The sequence below is a fragment of the Ictidomys tridecemlineatus genome, chromosome 8, assembly GCF_052094955.1.
Source record: "Ictidomys tridecemlineatus isolate mIctTri1 chromosome 8, mIctTri1.hap1, whole genome shotgun sequence".
Lineage (NCBI taxonomy): Eukaryota > Metazoa > Chordata > Mammalia > Rodentia > Sciuridae > Ictidomys > Ictidomys tridecemlineatus.
Window position 1 is genome coordinate 76,949,942 of NC_135484.1, and position 14,534 is coordinate 76,964,475.

Genomic DNA, 14,534 nt, shown 5'->3' on the forward strand with positions numbered 1-14,534 from the left:
CAATACTCTAAAATAAGATATCAAAAGTTTTTAATGATGGTGAGGACTATAAATGAAAAGGCAAAACACATGTGATATAAAGAGAAAGCGGTTTCTCTCAATGATGGGGCATTTTTTCCTTAATAATAGGATTATTCGTGGCATTTCCCTGCCCTCTATATTTTTAAATACTTCACAAAATGTGAGTTAACTTAAAAATATGACTTTTAAGTGTTTTATAGCCATGTGTTTCAATGATCCATAAGAATAATCATAGAATGGGTTTAAATGAAAACTAAAGTCTTCTTTGAATACAGTTTACATATTTTAAAAGAGGGAAACTGTCAGAGGCATGTATATTTGAAAACTGACCTACCTAAAGTTTCAGTTATTCTGATCTTCACATTACAATGTTCATCATAGTTTCCTCTGGGGGAAGAAAAGAAATAGTAAAAACAGAACTAAGGAACTATGGGGGTCGTTGAAGGGAGTATGGAAATCTGTGAACTTCCATTACAGCTTGATAACATCCTCAGATTCTTTAAGATATATTATTTAATATTTAGTTTTCACAAAAAGTATTATAGCTGGCCATATCTTAAGCTTTTGCTTCCTTGAAACAAATCTTACTTTATAAGAACCAAATTAAACTGTAAACCCCAAGTAAGTCCTATTATCATAATAAGTCAGCTAAACATCAAAAGGATTTTTATAAACATTTACATGTAAGTTAGTGATATAATAATCATAATAGTTCATCTTAAACTACACTTTCATTTTAAAAAGCTAAGAAAATATAATTTCCCATGGAATCTATTAAAAGGTACCCATAAAAGAGGCTTCTCAAAATTCACATAAATGACAAACTGCAATCTGTGACCTGTATACCTACGGCGTGAGGTGACTGAGATTGCTGTATGGCCTACCCGTGTAAAGATAGTAAACAGGCACGTCAGCAGCAGAGCTGGCAAGTCTGCCTGGTCAGTCTGCTGATTTTCCAGGGTGATGATGAATTTGCATTGATTTAGCAACCCTGTCTGGTCTAGGCCTTTGGAAGATGGTAGCATGCACCTGCAGAGGGTGTGGGCCAGGAGAGCAGACCACAGCATGCAAAGTGGACTGTCTCACCTGGTGATTAGTTTCAGCCATGAACTTGGTTGATTTCATTTGGTTCTTTTCTCATCAGCTGAGTTAACTCATCTTTAAGATTGAATCATATAAGCTAGCACAGCATTCTAGAATTTTTAGCCTTCCTTTCAGAAGAATTATCACCACTACTTTTCCAAAATATTTCTTATCATGTCATAGACTCAGAGGGGCTTTATAGTAATAAGATTCTCAGAAAAAAAAATTATTTCAAAAACATTTCAGTATATTCAGGGGTCTAAAACAGTAAAACTTTCAAAATCTGGAAATCTGAAGCAAATTGAAATACTCAAAGCAAAAATGATAAAACAAATAAATTCACCAAAACAAATGCTTTTTTTTGTTTTAACTAGACATAGGAATTTCAAAGGCCTTAAGGTAGGTTATTAGTAATATCAAGAGAGCTAGAAGGGGCACTGGAACCTTGTCCTGACTGTCATTATATAAGTCACAATTATCACTTTCTTATTTGTAGACGGAAAACTGGGTTTGACATGTCTAAGAGTCCTTCCTATTTTGAAATACTAAGAAATTCATATTCTTATAGATATATAAATCATATATTTAATATTATTTTTAAATCTATATATTTTTAAAACCCATGGATAAGATGGAGCTGCTAAAGTGATCTAAGGTAAGACATAAAATTTTAAAAAGCCTGTCTTTTTAAATTAAAAGTCTTTAAAGATTAGAATGAAAAGATAACTATACAAAACAACCTGAAGGAGCTGGGGTTTTTTTCCATCTGAAAGGAGACAGAGTCACCTGGACAATGCAGAATATATTTTCTTAAGCTAATTATTTCTAGTACAGTACTGCAGTATTGCTGATTTTTAAAAGACACTACCAAGTTATTTTTCAGGTTATCTAGAAATAGAATTTCTTCCCCTTTCCTCTCCTTTACTGTTAAAGATCCTTGCACAAATGTAAACCTGAATTTCATCTAATAAATTTCTTCATTTTATGGTGCTGCTCTGAAGGCTGGATAACTGAATGGATTTCGGAGCAGGATGAAAGCATGTGCCAAATTGTTTTTAGCCTTGCAAATCCTCACAGTGTCTCTTAACATAGTCTTTGGAGGAAAATTAAAAATGGAAAGTAGAAGAAATGGTATAAGAGACAAACTCTTGAAAACTAGAATTGCAAAGCTTATAATATCCTCTACAAGGGAACCCCTATATTAGAACATTAGGTCAAAAGGGACAGAGTAAAACAATTCCTAAAGAAACAATCATAGTTTATTTGACTCTTCTTTTTTACAGACACTTAATTAAAATGACAGAAAACTAAAAGATGTTATTTCTAATTAAATATTGAGGTGAGCACAATCCATATTCATTGTCAATCAAGATATTTCTAAAGAATTAATAATTTCTAAAGAATCTAATCATAATTTGCTCATTTACTTCAACCCAGCCTTCCCTACCACTCCTGCAAATGTATACCTACTTGTAAAATAAAAAACAAAACTATCAAATATCTCCCTATTTTGTAAGAAAAAAATCTATCAGCTGCCTTATAGGTCACCAATGAATCACACTCCTTACAGCAAAACTAATATTATAGAAACTAATGCTACAAACTGAGTGGTTTCAATGGAAGAAGGGAGTTTCAATTCAAGGTCAAACAGCTATACTATTCTAAAATCTTTATTTTGTTGGACACTTTAATAGCTTTTTAAAAAAGGGATCATCTTTAAGGTATTTTTTCAACTTTCTTCAAACAAAACTTGGAATGGATAAAGGATGCTTTCTGCTCAACACTAAAACTCAGCAATAAAGTATAACACCAACCAAAATGAATTTTTTTAATGGATTATTTGTAAGTGTTCAGAAATAATAGTGCATAATGGTAAAAAACTGTCTACAAGTCTACTTGTTTTATTTTTAAATAATGTCACAATAATTTTGCTTTTATTTCATGTTTCCTATATCCTCTTATTGGATTTATATACCACTTATCTTCCAAGGATATAGATTGTGTATTATAACTGCACAAATATCAACTAGTTGTCAAACAACATTTTTACCTGAAAAATTTCTATTGCTATCTTTTGGAGAATAGCAAGGAGTGATGTGATAGGAAACAAAGCCGTGGTAAATTGGGAAGTCCGTACAAAGAAGGAGGAGGAGGTAAAAGAAGAAAGAAGTCATAACTTCAAAAAAGCCACCCACCTAACAGACGGAAACCCAGCTTCATTTGATCAGAGTCATCATTGCTTCAGGGAGGTGATGAGAAAAGCAGAACTTATGAATCTACTGCTTTCCTCAATTGTAGACAAGCTCAATTTTTAACAGAGAATCTTGTGATAAAGAAACAGTTCTGAATATAGTCTCTATCAATATTATAATTTGTTTTCTACAATATCAGAAGATGTACCAACTAAAGTTTATCAGCAGCTTACTCTTAAAATGCCATGCTGTTATTTATTAGACACTCACTATTTTTGATAGGCCAGAGTATCTTCATTGTTCTTAGGAAATAATAGCAGTCAGCCAGTTTATGAATCCCTGGTGAACACTTGAAATATTTAAAAGAATTATGGAATATTAAGAATCACATATTTAGTCTTTTCTCAGGTAATTATAGGATCTGAAATATAAGTCATAAATAATAATGAATACCATCAAGTTTCATAAAATGAGTCTTGTTGAACTTAAGGTATTAAAATGTCTGTTGTGATTATACTGTATAATCTAAACAAGAAATAGTCACATAGAATAGATAGCTCTATTCAGAAACTTCTGAATTTAATTTTTTTTAAAAAAAGGAATTAGCAAACATTTCTAGGACCTAAAGTACTAATTCTATTGTATTTATACAAATATGGAAATATAAATTTTATTTCAAACATAAAGCACTGAAGAGCATAACTAATTTAAAGTGAATGCAGGCAGGCCCTAAGATTTATTGATGTATATTTACCCAATGCTTTAAGTTAGAGAATAAAGGCTAAATTTAAATCACTTAAAGGCTTGGAGATTGATTAATAAAATTTACTTTTCAGATTAAATGGCTGATGATAAGCTTAAAAAAACCCATTATCAATGCTATCAATTGATTATAGTTGCTTTTATTTATGTCTAAATATGACTTATTCCTTATGAAAGTGTGTATGCCTATACAGAGCTTAGCTAACATAAAAAATATCCTCAAATTCTTAAATCCTGAACTAGACATTAATATCTCTGATTAGTTGAGATACTTTTACATAAACACAGACTTTTATCTCTGGTTATTTCCTCAAGCTTAAATTCAATTATGGCAATTTTAAAAATATATTAGCTGGGTCTCTGATGTATATTTCATTTAAATGCTTTTAAAAAATATTCTCAAGAAAATCCAAGTTGTAATTTACTTTATAACCTCAATGAATCCTTTTTAAAGGATTTTTTTATTTCTGAATACTGTGTCTTTATACTTTTAAATCTTTATTTCTGAACACTGTATCTTTATACTTTTCTATTATATTTGTTTTACCCTTTAAACATCCATAGAACAATTTAATTCAGAGTTTTATTAAGTAAATAATATTGTTCTGCCCTAACAACTTCATTAGTCCAGAAAAAGCCCCCAACTGTGAACTGTTTATCATATAGAACTCTTCACTCTTACCAACTTCATAAAGCTCTTACAAAATTGTTTCATGAATAGCATTAACTTTGGGACCATGAGAAATGTAGTCACATAAATATTCAAATACTCTATTTAAATCCTAAAAGAATCCACCACTTCAAAACTATCTTCCAAGACTATTTATATAAGACCTTGCTCAGCTTGCTAACCAATAACTTAATTATCATCTGAACCAAGACCATTCAGTATTATTGCCCTTCATCCATTTTTCAAATACCAAACTTGAACACAGTGTAATTCTTTTAAGAATCTTTATTGAATTTTTTCCAACAATTCAGTCTGTTCAATCTTGATGCAGTTTATAAAAAGAAAAAATTCAGTACAGTTTCATATAAACTGCAATCAAAAAAAGTAATTTACTTTGTGAAAGAAGTTATCTGAAGTTGCAAGTTATTTTTTGTAATATGCAGAACAGTAAAATGTAAGCATGCTCTTGGATGCAGGTGCTCCTGTGCACTACAGGGTTATTTTAAGAGCTTGCTAAGATCTGCAGGCAGTTCATGGGATGCATGAGGATAAAACTGATATTTATGAATAAAGTATTTTTCTCAAAAAAAGTTGAGGCAGTTTCTGTTGAATGCTATCTGTGTAGGTACACTTGCTACACCTTGAACTGTACTAAGAGAAACAGCAAGGAGTCCATGCTGAAACTTGAAAAATCACTCCACATGTGTTGAGGAGTTCCAAGAAAAGAAAGAGGGCAAACACTATGCACAGTTGTTCATCGTCTTACATTCTTACATTAATAGAACACACCAAGAAAATTTACGTAACAAGAAGCAAAACCCCTTCACTGCTTTCAGTCAAAGTCAGCGGTGTCTATAGTGGAGGGTGGAAGTAGAGCAAGCCTAATACTGGATAAAGCTTAAGTCTACACCTCATGCAGAGTTGTCCTTTTTCCCCAGTCCTCAGACATCCGAATTAGAACTGAGGTTTGTTAACCTGGGGTCCGCATTGATTTCATATCTGTAATGATACCCTTCCATGTGATCCCTGCAGGCATCTCTGATGTTATGCATCCACTTTTTTATCCCCTTCCGGTTCAAATATAAAACAAGGAGGAAAATAGCGCCTATCAGGGCTAAAACAATACCCAGGAAGACATAAGAAGTCTGCAGGGATGGCGGGAGGATAGGGTCACAGTCCAGGTCAGAGCTGTTGAGTTCCAAGAGGACCCGATTCCTCATTTTTTCCGGGAATGCACAGGTGAGCCTGGCTTTGCCCTGAACTATCTCTGTCTCCTTGAGCCAGTCCACCATGTCCGCCATGTGGCAGTCGCAGACCCAGGGATTGTTGTCCAGGAATAACCTGACATGGGCCAGGCCTTGCAACTCCGCCAGGGTGCCATTGTGAAGGACCTTGAGAGCATTATCCTCCAGGTGGAGGCTTTCTAGGTATGTCAGGTTGCGGAAGGACACGTAGGTCAGGCTCACCAGCGAGTTGTTCCGCAGGTCCAGGTGCCTGAGGCTGGGCAGTTGAGCCAGCACGTCCCGAGGCAGGTAAAGGAACTGATTGCTGCCCAGATCCAGGCTACGCAGCTCGCGTAGTGCATGGCCCGTGCGCAGGGCCGCGGCCACCATGCCCTGGAAGCTTCGGTTCTGCTTCAGTAACTGGTCTGCAGGGGGCACGATGTGGTTCAGGATCAGTTCGTCCAGGGGGCTGGGAACAGAAGCACTGGTGTTGTTGCCCGAGAAGGCGAAGGGGCTGATATTGGCGAGTGGGTTGTGGCTGAGGTCGAGCTGGCGCAGGCTGGGCAGATGATCGAAGGCGCCGGCGTGCACCTCCACCAAGCGGCTGCCACTGAGGTTGAGCGCGGCCAGCTCGGCCAGCGGCGGGCGGCGGGCAAAGGCGCCGGCGGGGAGCACGGCCAGATGATTACCGGTGAGGAAGAGGTTGCGCACGTAGAGTGGCAGGTCCGCGGGCACCTCGGTCAGGTTGCGGTTCACGCACTTGACGGTGCGCGCCGCTTCGGAGCACTCGCACATCGGTGGGCATTGGCTCGACAGTGGAGGCTGAGCAGACACCGCCGAGCCCAGGAACGACACTGAAGAGGTGGAGGAGTACGCGGAGGACGTAGGAGAGGACGAGGAGACCCAGCCCAAGAGGACCAGCGCCAGCCGCGCCAGCCGCAGCCGCCCGTCCCCGGCGGCGGGGCCTCGGGAGCACCCCCCAGGCATCGCGGCTCGCGTCTTCTCGGAGCTGGGCTGGGACGGCGCCCGCTCCGAAGGCTCGGGAGGCTGGGCCCGGAGGGAGCGAGCCGGCCGGAAACGTCTGGAGAAAACTTTCCTCTTGTGGGAGCCGAGGGGGACCACCGCAGCCGGAACTTGGCTAATAACCCCCTTGCCACCAAGCGTCCCCCTCCCGGGGCTAATTCCCCCGCCCTTCCCTCCAGAAAGTACGCACGGCGGGTAGGGACGCAGGTCTCCGCGCTCCTCCTCCCGCTCCTCTTCCAGCGCCGCCCTAGGTGGCACCTCCTTGCCTCTTGATATTGGCGCCAGTCGGTGGATCCGCTGCGCGACCTGGGACAAGCGAGAGAGAAGCGTGAAGACCCCGGTGTCCACCCCTCCCCGAGAGAAGTAACCGGTCTCTGAGAGCCAAGGTCTCCACTCTGTCCCAGAGACCTCCTTCCAACCGCCCGCGCCGTCTTCTTCTCCCCCAACCGCATCGCACATCCTACCCCGGAGCCGAGCGGTATCTAGTTCCAAGACCCGAAGCGCCAAGTCTGGGCTCGCCTCGGCCCACACTATATATACCCATCTAGCCTCCCGCCCTCCTCCTTCCCCGATCTCACACATCTCCCGCCTCTAACTTCTCGCTTAATCCCCAGCGTCTTCCCAACAAAACTTCTCAATCTTCCAGTTCTTTTCTCCCACCGCCTCCGCGGACCACCTGCCTTCCGGGGTCTCCGCCTCCGCCCAGACCTCTCCTCCCGGTCCAGGTTAGGACCAAAGGGAAGTTTCAGGTTACAGGAGTCCTTTGATCTCTCTTTGAATCTTCTTGGATTAATAGGAAATGGAGGGGCGTAGAACTGTCGCACCCCACCCCCAACCCGCGCCCCGCCAGTCTCTCGATCCTAGAGGGGGTTCAAGTCCTCTCCCAAGGAGAGAAACGGAGTCCGCGAACAAAGCGGCGGTGGGACCCAGAGCTGGGTGGCAATCAGAACCAAAGCTACTCTCCTGCCGAGGACAGGGAGAAGCCCCGGCGCCACCTCTGGGTTCTTGCTCGGTTTCTGGCTCCCCACAGCTCACCTCCGTGCCCGCCACCTCCGAAGCCAACTCGGAGTCCCACCAGAGTCAGGGCGACTTCCGGGCTCCGCGCTGCAAGCGCCGACTCTCCTAGCACCCCAGCCCCTGGCCCAACCTCCACAGCTGGGAAAAACCAAGCCGGGGGGAGGGGGAGGGCCTGGCCTGCAGGAGGGATTTTGGCCGCGCAGCCAACCTTGGCAGCCCTAGGTAGGGTGGACTTAGAAAGGGAGATTGGGTGATCCGGCTGCGCGCCTCCTCCTGGTGGAAATCAACGGGGAACGTGCCGGAAAAGGTGAGGGAATCCCTCTCTCTTCCCCCTCCCCGGCATCCTTTGGTGGTTCTACACTTTGCATACAGTATTTACCTCGGACAGGAACGAAACCGCTGGGGAATCTCGTGGAATTTATCCTACTTCGGGCTCCTTTGGCAGCGAAGAGATAAAGGCGTGACGGAGCAGCGCAAAGCAGCAGCAGCAGCAGCAGCAGCAGCAGCAAAAAGAAATGAGCTGAAATGTACAGCGGCAATAGCAAACGCCGAGCAGTGTGTAAGGGAGCTTGAGAAAGTCTCCCCACCAAACTGGTACCTTTGGCTGTCAACTTCAGATTTAAGTGTTGTTAATGCGTTCCCACCTGTCCCGCCCCCGCGCGTCTTGGGTAGTTATTGAACTTGTGAAGAGAGAGAACCAACTTTGGGGGAGGGGCGGTTGAGAAAGATTAGTGGAGAGGAGACTCATTCTTGATTCATTAGGTTTTTCTCCTCCAAAAATTAAAAGCAGAAGATAGAAAACGGCAGCCAAAGCATTTTAGAAACAAAAGGCAAATAGCAACCAAGTGAGTCACCCAGAAAGCGGACCCGCCCGCCCCACCCCCTCCAGATGTGGCGTCAGTGCAAGTAACTTAAGCTGAAAGAACTTGGTGGGATGGGGAATAGACCAGGCTGATCCAGGAATGCAGAAGTTTATCCCAAAGTCCCTAGACCCAGGGGGCACCCTGCAGGGAGCAGGACTATGGGGTTGGGGAAAAGAACTAAGAAAGTGCTTGATTACAGGAGGGATCTGTTATTATATTGGAACGATTCTTGGGTCCTGAAAGCCTTGTCATTGCTCTCTCAAAAACTCTATATCCCCTTTGCCCCAATCAAATAACTTCCTCCACAGTATTAAGAAGGTCTTTGTTATTCCAGGTTTCTTCATATTAAAGAGTGGGATAAATGATATTAAGGAAAACGGTTGAGAAAATTAAGATCTGGTACAATAAAAAGGATCAAATAAGTAATGTTGAAGTTTGTTCCTGTAACATGTCTAGTGTGAGGGCCTCAAGGCTGCATCTATTCATGGTTAGTAAAAAGGGTCTGCAGAAAAAACAACAAAAATGGCCCAGACAAAAAAGCTGCAGAGATTGGAGACTGCAGAGATTTGTGCAAAAAGCCAGTTTCATTAATTTGCATCTTCAGCACATTTATCTAAATCCCTTTCTTTTATTTTTTGCAACATAAATGTGAAACATTTTTTGCAAAAAAGAATCTGAAAAGCTGTAGTCATGTTCTGTATCCCAATTGTGGTGATGTTATATAAATCTATACATGTGTTAAAACTCATGATAGTTTTTACACTTTTATAAAGAGGCAGTTTGAATATATAATTTTAAAAATAAAATTAATTAAAACTATAGTGACGCTGGGGCATTATTTAAATCTTTGATTTTATAAAATCTTTTGATTTTAGCAAAAGAGCAACTGCTCTGGTAGAAGACTGAGACATTTTAGAATACAGAAAAACAATACATATTCTTATCTGATCTTCAAAACAGCTCAGAGGCAAGGGAAATATCATTAGTATTTATGTCTTGTGGAGGTCGTTATTGTTCTTTCTTTCTGTACTGGGGATTGAACACAAGGCCTGGAAAGCGCTAGGCAAATGTTCTACTACTAAGCTACATCCCCAGTCTTTAAATTTTGACACACAGTCTAGCTGAGTTGCCCAGGTAGGGCTGGAATTTGAGATACTCCTACCTAAGGACCTGCCAAGTAGCTGGGATTATAGAAATGCACCTCCAGGACTGCTTTGTGTATTTCTTTTTCTTAATCTTTAAAATAGGACCACTAAATCTGGTGGAGTGACATGTGCTGAGGCAGGAGGATCTCCAGTTCAAGTAACATATCGAAAACCAATCTCAAAAACAAAAAAACAAGATACCCTCCCCTAAAAAAAATTAGTACCACTAATAAAACTTTAAGGCATTTTTTTCATGAGAATTGAAATGTATGAAACATACTTAGCAAAACCACCTGTTGTTACTGTTTTCTCCTTAATTACTTTCCCTCCTGTCATTTATGGTGACCTATTTTATCTCTGCAACTGTTAGTGACAGAAGTACAGGATGTTTAATTAAAGGTCTCCTTAAAGTAGAGTTTCCAAATTTAACAAATAAAAATTACTAGACTCCTAGTTAAACTTGAATTTCAGATACACAATGAAAACATTTCAGTAAAAATATCTTTCATTCAATATGTGGGAAATTCTTTCACTAAAAAACTTGTTTCTAATTGGAATTCAAATTTAGTTTGGCATCCTGCAATTGATGTAGCAACAAAGCAGCTCATAATCTGGTAAACAAACACAGAAATGTAAGTTCTCAGTGCAGACTTAGAGAAGTTTGGTATGTACATCTTCACCCTTATTTTTTGTATATATTTTGCTACTGTTTCTGTTATTTTTTTTAACTGAATGAGATCAGAATACATATATCATTCACAATCTTTCTTTTTTTAAAAACAGCCATACATATTTTTTATGTCCATCCATGTAGGTATGCTTTCTTTGAGATTGTAGAATAGTCCATATTGTGGATTGTTACTGTACAATTTTTTAACAGCCCTATTGAAAGACATTTAGATCAGTAACTACTTTTTAAAGAAGTTTTCTGCAAGTAAGAAAAACTTACTAGGATCAGTTCTATTTTGATTGTCTCAAGCATTTAATTATCCTAAATTATCATACTTTCTTTACTCCTGACAGCTTGAAATTTTTTGTGCATGATGCTATTTACATGCTAAAGCGGGACAGAGGATTTCAGAGCACATTTTTCCCCATTTATTCTTCCATTTCAAAATGAAATAAAGGAAAGAGCTGAATGTCCTGACAAATAAGAACCAATTTAGTGTATCTCAATAGGTCACATTGTGAAATAGCCTCCAGAAAAATGTCTCTACACTATCATTTATGTAGATTATTTCTGCAGAAACTATTTTTCTAATGACCCAAAGGAAAGCCATCCACACATTATTGAAATATTGCTGCTAAATCCTGAGAAGGCAAGGAATAAAGTAGATGAAAAAGAAAAAAAAGGCTGGGGGTGGGGGTGCTGGGGTTGTGGCTCAAAGTAGAGCACTCACCTAGAATATGCCAGGCGCTGGGTTTAATCCTCAGTGCCACATAAAATTAAGTAAATTAAATGAAGATATAAAAGAAAAAAGGAAAAAAATGATGAATGATTATGGCCACTCTTATGATAGCTAGCAAAGCAACACCATGAAGCCCAGATATATAATAACCAAGATTCTTAAAACTAGTTTATTTTCATCCTTGCTTAATTAGCAAAGGAGTTGAAAGAGGTGAACATTCTTAAATATGAGAAATACCGCAAAGTCAAGTCCTGGTGAACACCAAACATGTATGCTATAAAACCATGAACCAACACTAAAAACAACCAATATGAGAGTCACAGTGACAAAAAGAGAAATTATACATATGGAATAATAATTTTTTAAAAACCGGAATAGTTAAAAACAAATCCTATTCTCATGAGCTGATTTCAAATAACTTTAGAAAGAATAGTCATCTGAGATATATAGCCTTAATTAAGTAAAATAAAAATGAGAGAATGGGCTTCAAAGGACATATTTGTCTCAATCACTACAAGGAGGATGGAAGCTAGTAAAAAAGCATAATAAAGATGTTTTGAAATTCATTGGGGATTAAATAACTACTAGATAAAGAATAAACTAAAAGGCTGTGATCAACTGGAAAGAATAAACTAGCTAGCTAAAGGATGAGAAAATATTGAAAGACAAACAAAAACAATTATATGGTAATATGCAGAGCTCTCTAAATACCTATCACTATCACTGAAATTTAGTCCAGTAAATGCTTTTTTAGATGAGTGTGGAATCCCAGCTCTTGAAGGCTGAGGCTGGAGAAACAAGCTTGAGAACAACCTGAGCAACTTAGTGAAACCCTGTCTCAAAGTAAAAAAACAACAACAACAACAAAAAAAAATGCCCTGGGAATGTAGCTTAATGGTAGAGTACTTGTCTAGCATGTATGAATCCCTGGGTTCCATCCCCAGCACTACAAAAAGTAAACAAATAAATGCTTTTTAAAGACCTCCTCATAAACCTCTAACTATTTGATACACTAGATAGGATTAAAAATCCCTTCCCTCAGATAACTCACAATTTAAGGGAATAGCAGACTAACAGTTACAAAACATAAGATTGATACAAAGCTCAGGATTAAGTGGGAGAATAACAAGAAATGGTTTTACTGGATGGTAATGCCTGAGTTGCCTTTTGAAATATTAGTAAGAACTTGCCAGACCCCCCCCCCAAGAAAAAAGCTAGCAAAGTTGGTGAAAAGACTGATTATTTTTTTCAATTCTGGCGACTACATGGGGAAGAGTACAGCTACATAGGAGAAGGTTGTACAGGTCAGATCTGAAATATGATATCAGATTACTGACCTCCATCCAATCTGAAAAAAAAAAAAAAGGGGTTTTACCCTATAGTGCTGGGGAACCAATATAGATTTTCAGCAGGGGAATGACATGTAATTCAACATGTATGTTGAATTATAAGCAGAGAAGACTGAGAATAAGGAGAAAAGTCGGGAAGTCCAAGTGAAAGATGAGGAAAGATGAGGAAACATACTGAAGCAGAAGTAAAAGATTACCATGCAAGAAGAGATTTTATTGACCAGTGACTCTCCACAGTGAGACACTGCCCCTAGTGGGCATTTCGTATTCTTCTGGAGGCATTTTCTGATTGTCAGCAACAATTGAGAAGAGCTTTTGACATTTAGTAGGTAGAGGCCAGGGATACTGGACATTGTGTAATTAGGGGAGCAATTCCCTACAATCAAGAATTGTTCTGAATCGCACATAACTTTCAAATAGCCATTTAGGTATTCTCATAGATAAAACCCTGAAGTTTCAGCCTAGAAACAACTCCATTTTACATTTAAACTCCAAATACTTTTCGTGTGTGTGTCTGTGTGTGTGTTTGTGTGTGTGTGTGTGTGTGTGTTTTATACTGGAAATACAACTATGTTGTTTATTAATGGAAGAATGTATATTGTTTTGTTTGGAAATTTACCTAAACTTTATCTCCAGCAGCCACACCACTCATTCTATTTGAATCACCCACAAACCCTACCTATGTCAGTCAGTTTGCATTTATAGTTATATTTGCCATGATTTTTACTTCCAAATGTCTAATACTGAAAAAAGCTATTCTCAGTAGCTTTACAATATCAGTCTAACATCTCTTAAATCCTAGCTTATTTATAGGGTGGAAATATATCATCACTTCCTTAAGGCTTCTAATATACTCATTCCCAAACATTCTCTGTCGTACCATATATATTATTTAATATGTGATTACTCTCCTTTTATTTCTCCTTTAGTATTATAGTTTATATATATATATATATAATTGTGAAGTTACATTTAAATAATTAAGGGACTTTATAAAATATTTGTTTTTGAAAGGAAACATTGGTTTTAGAAAATTTGAATATAACCTATATAGATCTTTAAGAGAATCTACAAATCTTGGTGATTTATTTACTATGGAGGTGAGAATATAGACATTTATAATTCTAAAAATTGTAATACAGTTAACTTCTTTATTTTAATGATGTACAAGAGAAATTCTAATGGTTTGCAACAAGAATTAGGTTTGATTGTGAGGAAGTTGAAATATACCAAGAGAAAAGATAAAACACTGTACTTATCTGTTTAAAGAAGAACCTGTCTTATTTGATTGAAATTGTTGTCCTTTAAAAAGAAGTTGTGGCAAATATTTAAATCAGCAATGTTATTTAATATCCATTTTAATGTAAATTAATTAAATTTTTAAGATGTTATAAAAGAGTTTCCATTTCTTTAGTTATTCCCCAAGATGGTTCTAAACCCAAACTGAAATTCAGCCAAAAAAATGGAGCAGTGGCAACCGTAGCTACCATCCAAACTCAATTAATTTTAATTAAATTTAATTAAGTTCAATAAATGTTTATTAATGTGCTTTCTTTTTTTGTAGCATTTACTTTGCTTTCCAAACAGAACCACTCCTAAAGCCAGCAATTCCCTTTAAAAAATGTCTAATTGACAATCTGTTTTGCATCCATGGTAGACATTGAGCAGATAGACTTAGGCCACAGTTTGGGTATGTGATTCCAACTTCAGTAATCTATTTTTATGTCTTACACAGCAAGCTACAGTACAACCTATAGATGACTAGTATCACTGCTTC

At 38.6% G+C, this 14,534-nt stretch overlaps 1 protein-coding gene and 1 long non-coding RNA gene across 6 annotated transcripts; one reads left to right on the top strand and one right to left on the bottom strand.

Moving 5' to 3' along the window:
• Positions 1-4,998: 4,998 nt before the first annotated feature.
• Positions 4,999-8,160, bottom strand: Tpbg (trophoblast glycoprotein). 5 transcript variants are annotated; one of them, XM_078019692.1, is made up of 3 exons: positions 8,010-8,159; positions 7,165-7,280; positions 4,999-6,805 (listed from the first exon to the last, which is right to left on the bottom strand). In XM_078019692.1, exon 3 carries the CDS (start codon positions 6,744-6,746, stop codon positions 5,670-5,672), a length of 1,077 nt encoding a protein of 358 aa, XP_077875818.1. In that variant the 5' UTR covers positions 6,747-6,805; positions 7,165-7,280; positions 8,010-8,159; the 3' UTR covers positions 4,999-5,669. The 5 variants fall into 5 exon arrangements, with proteins under 5 accessions (XP_077875818.1, XP_077875817.1, XP_077875816.1 ...); XM_078019691.1 differs by lacking the exon at positions 8,010-8,159 and adding an exon at positions 7,555-7,572; XM_078019690.1 differs by lacking the exon at positions 8,010-8,159 and adding an exon at positions 7,439-7,546.
• A 3-nt stretch (positions 8,161-8,163) lies between these two features.
• Positions 8,164-12,688, top strand: LOC144366144 (uncharacterized). The gene is made up of 2 exons (XR_013425027.1): positions 8,164-8,298; positions 8,380-12,688. It is a non-coding gene; the product is annotated as an uncharacterized LOC144366144 (long non-coding RNA).
• Positions 12,689-14,534: the final 1,846 nt, after the last annotated feature.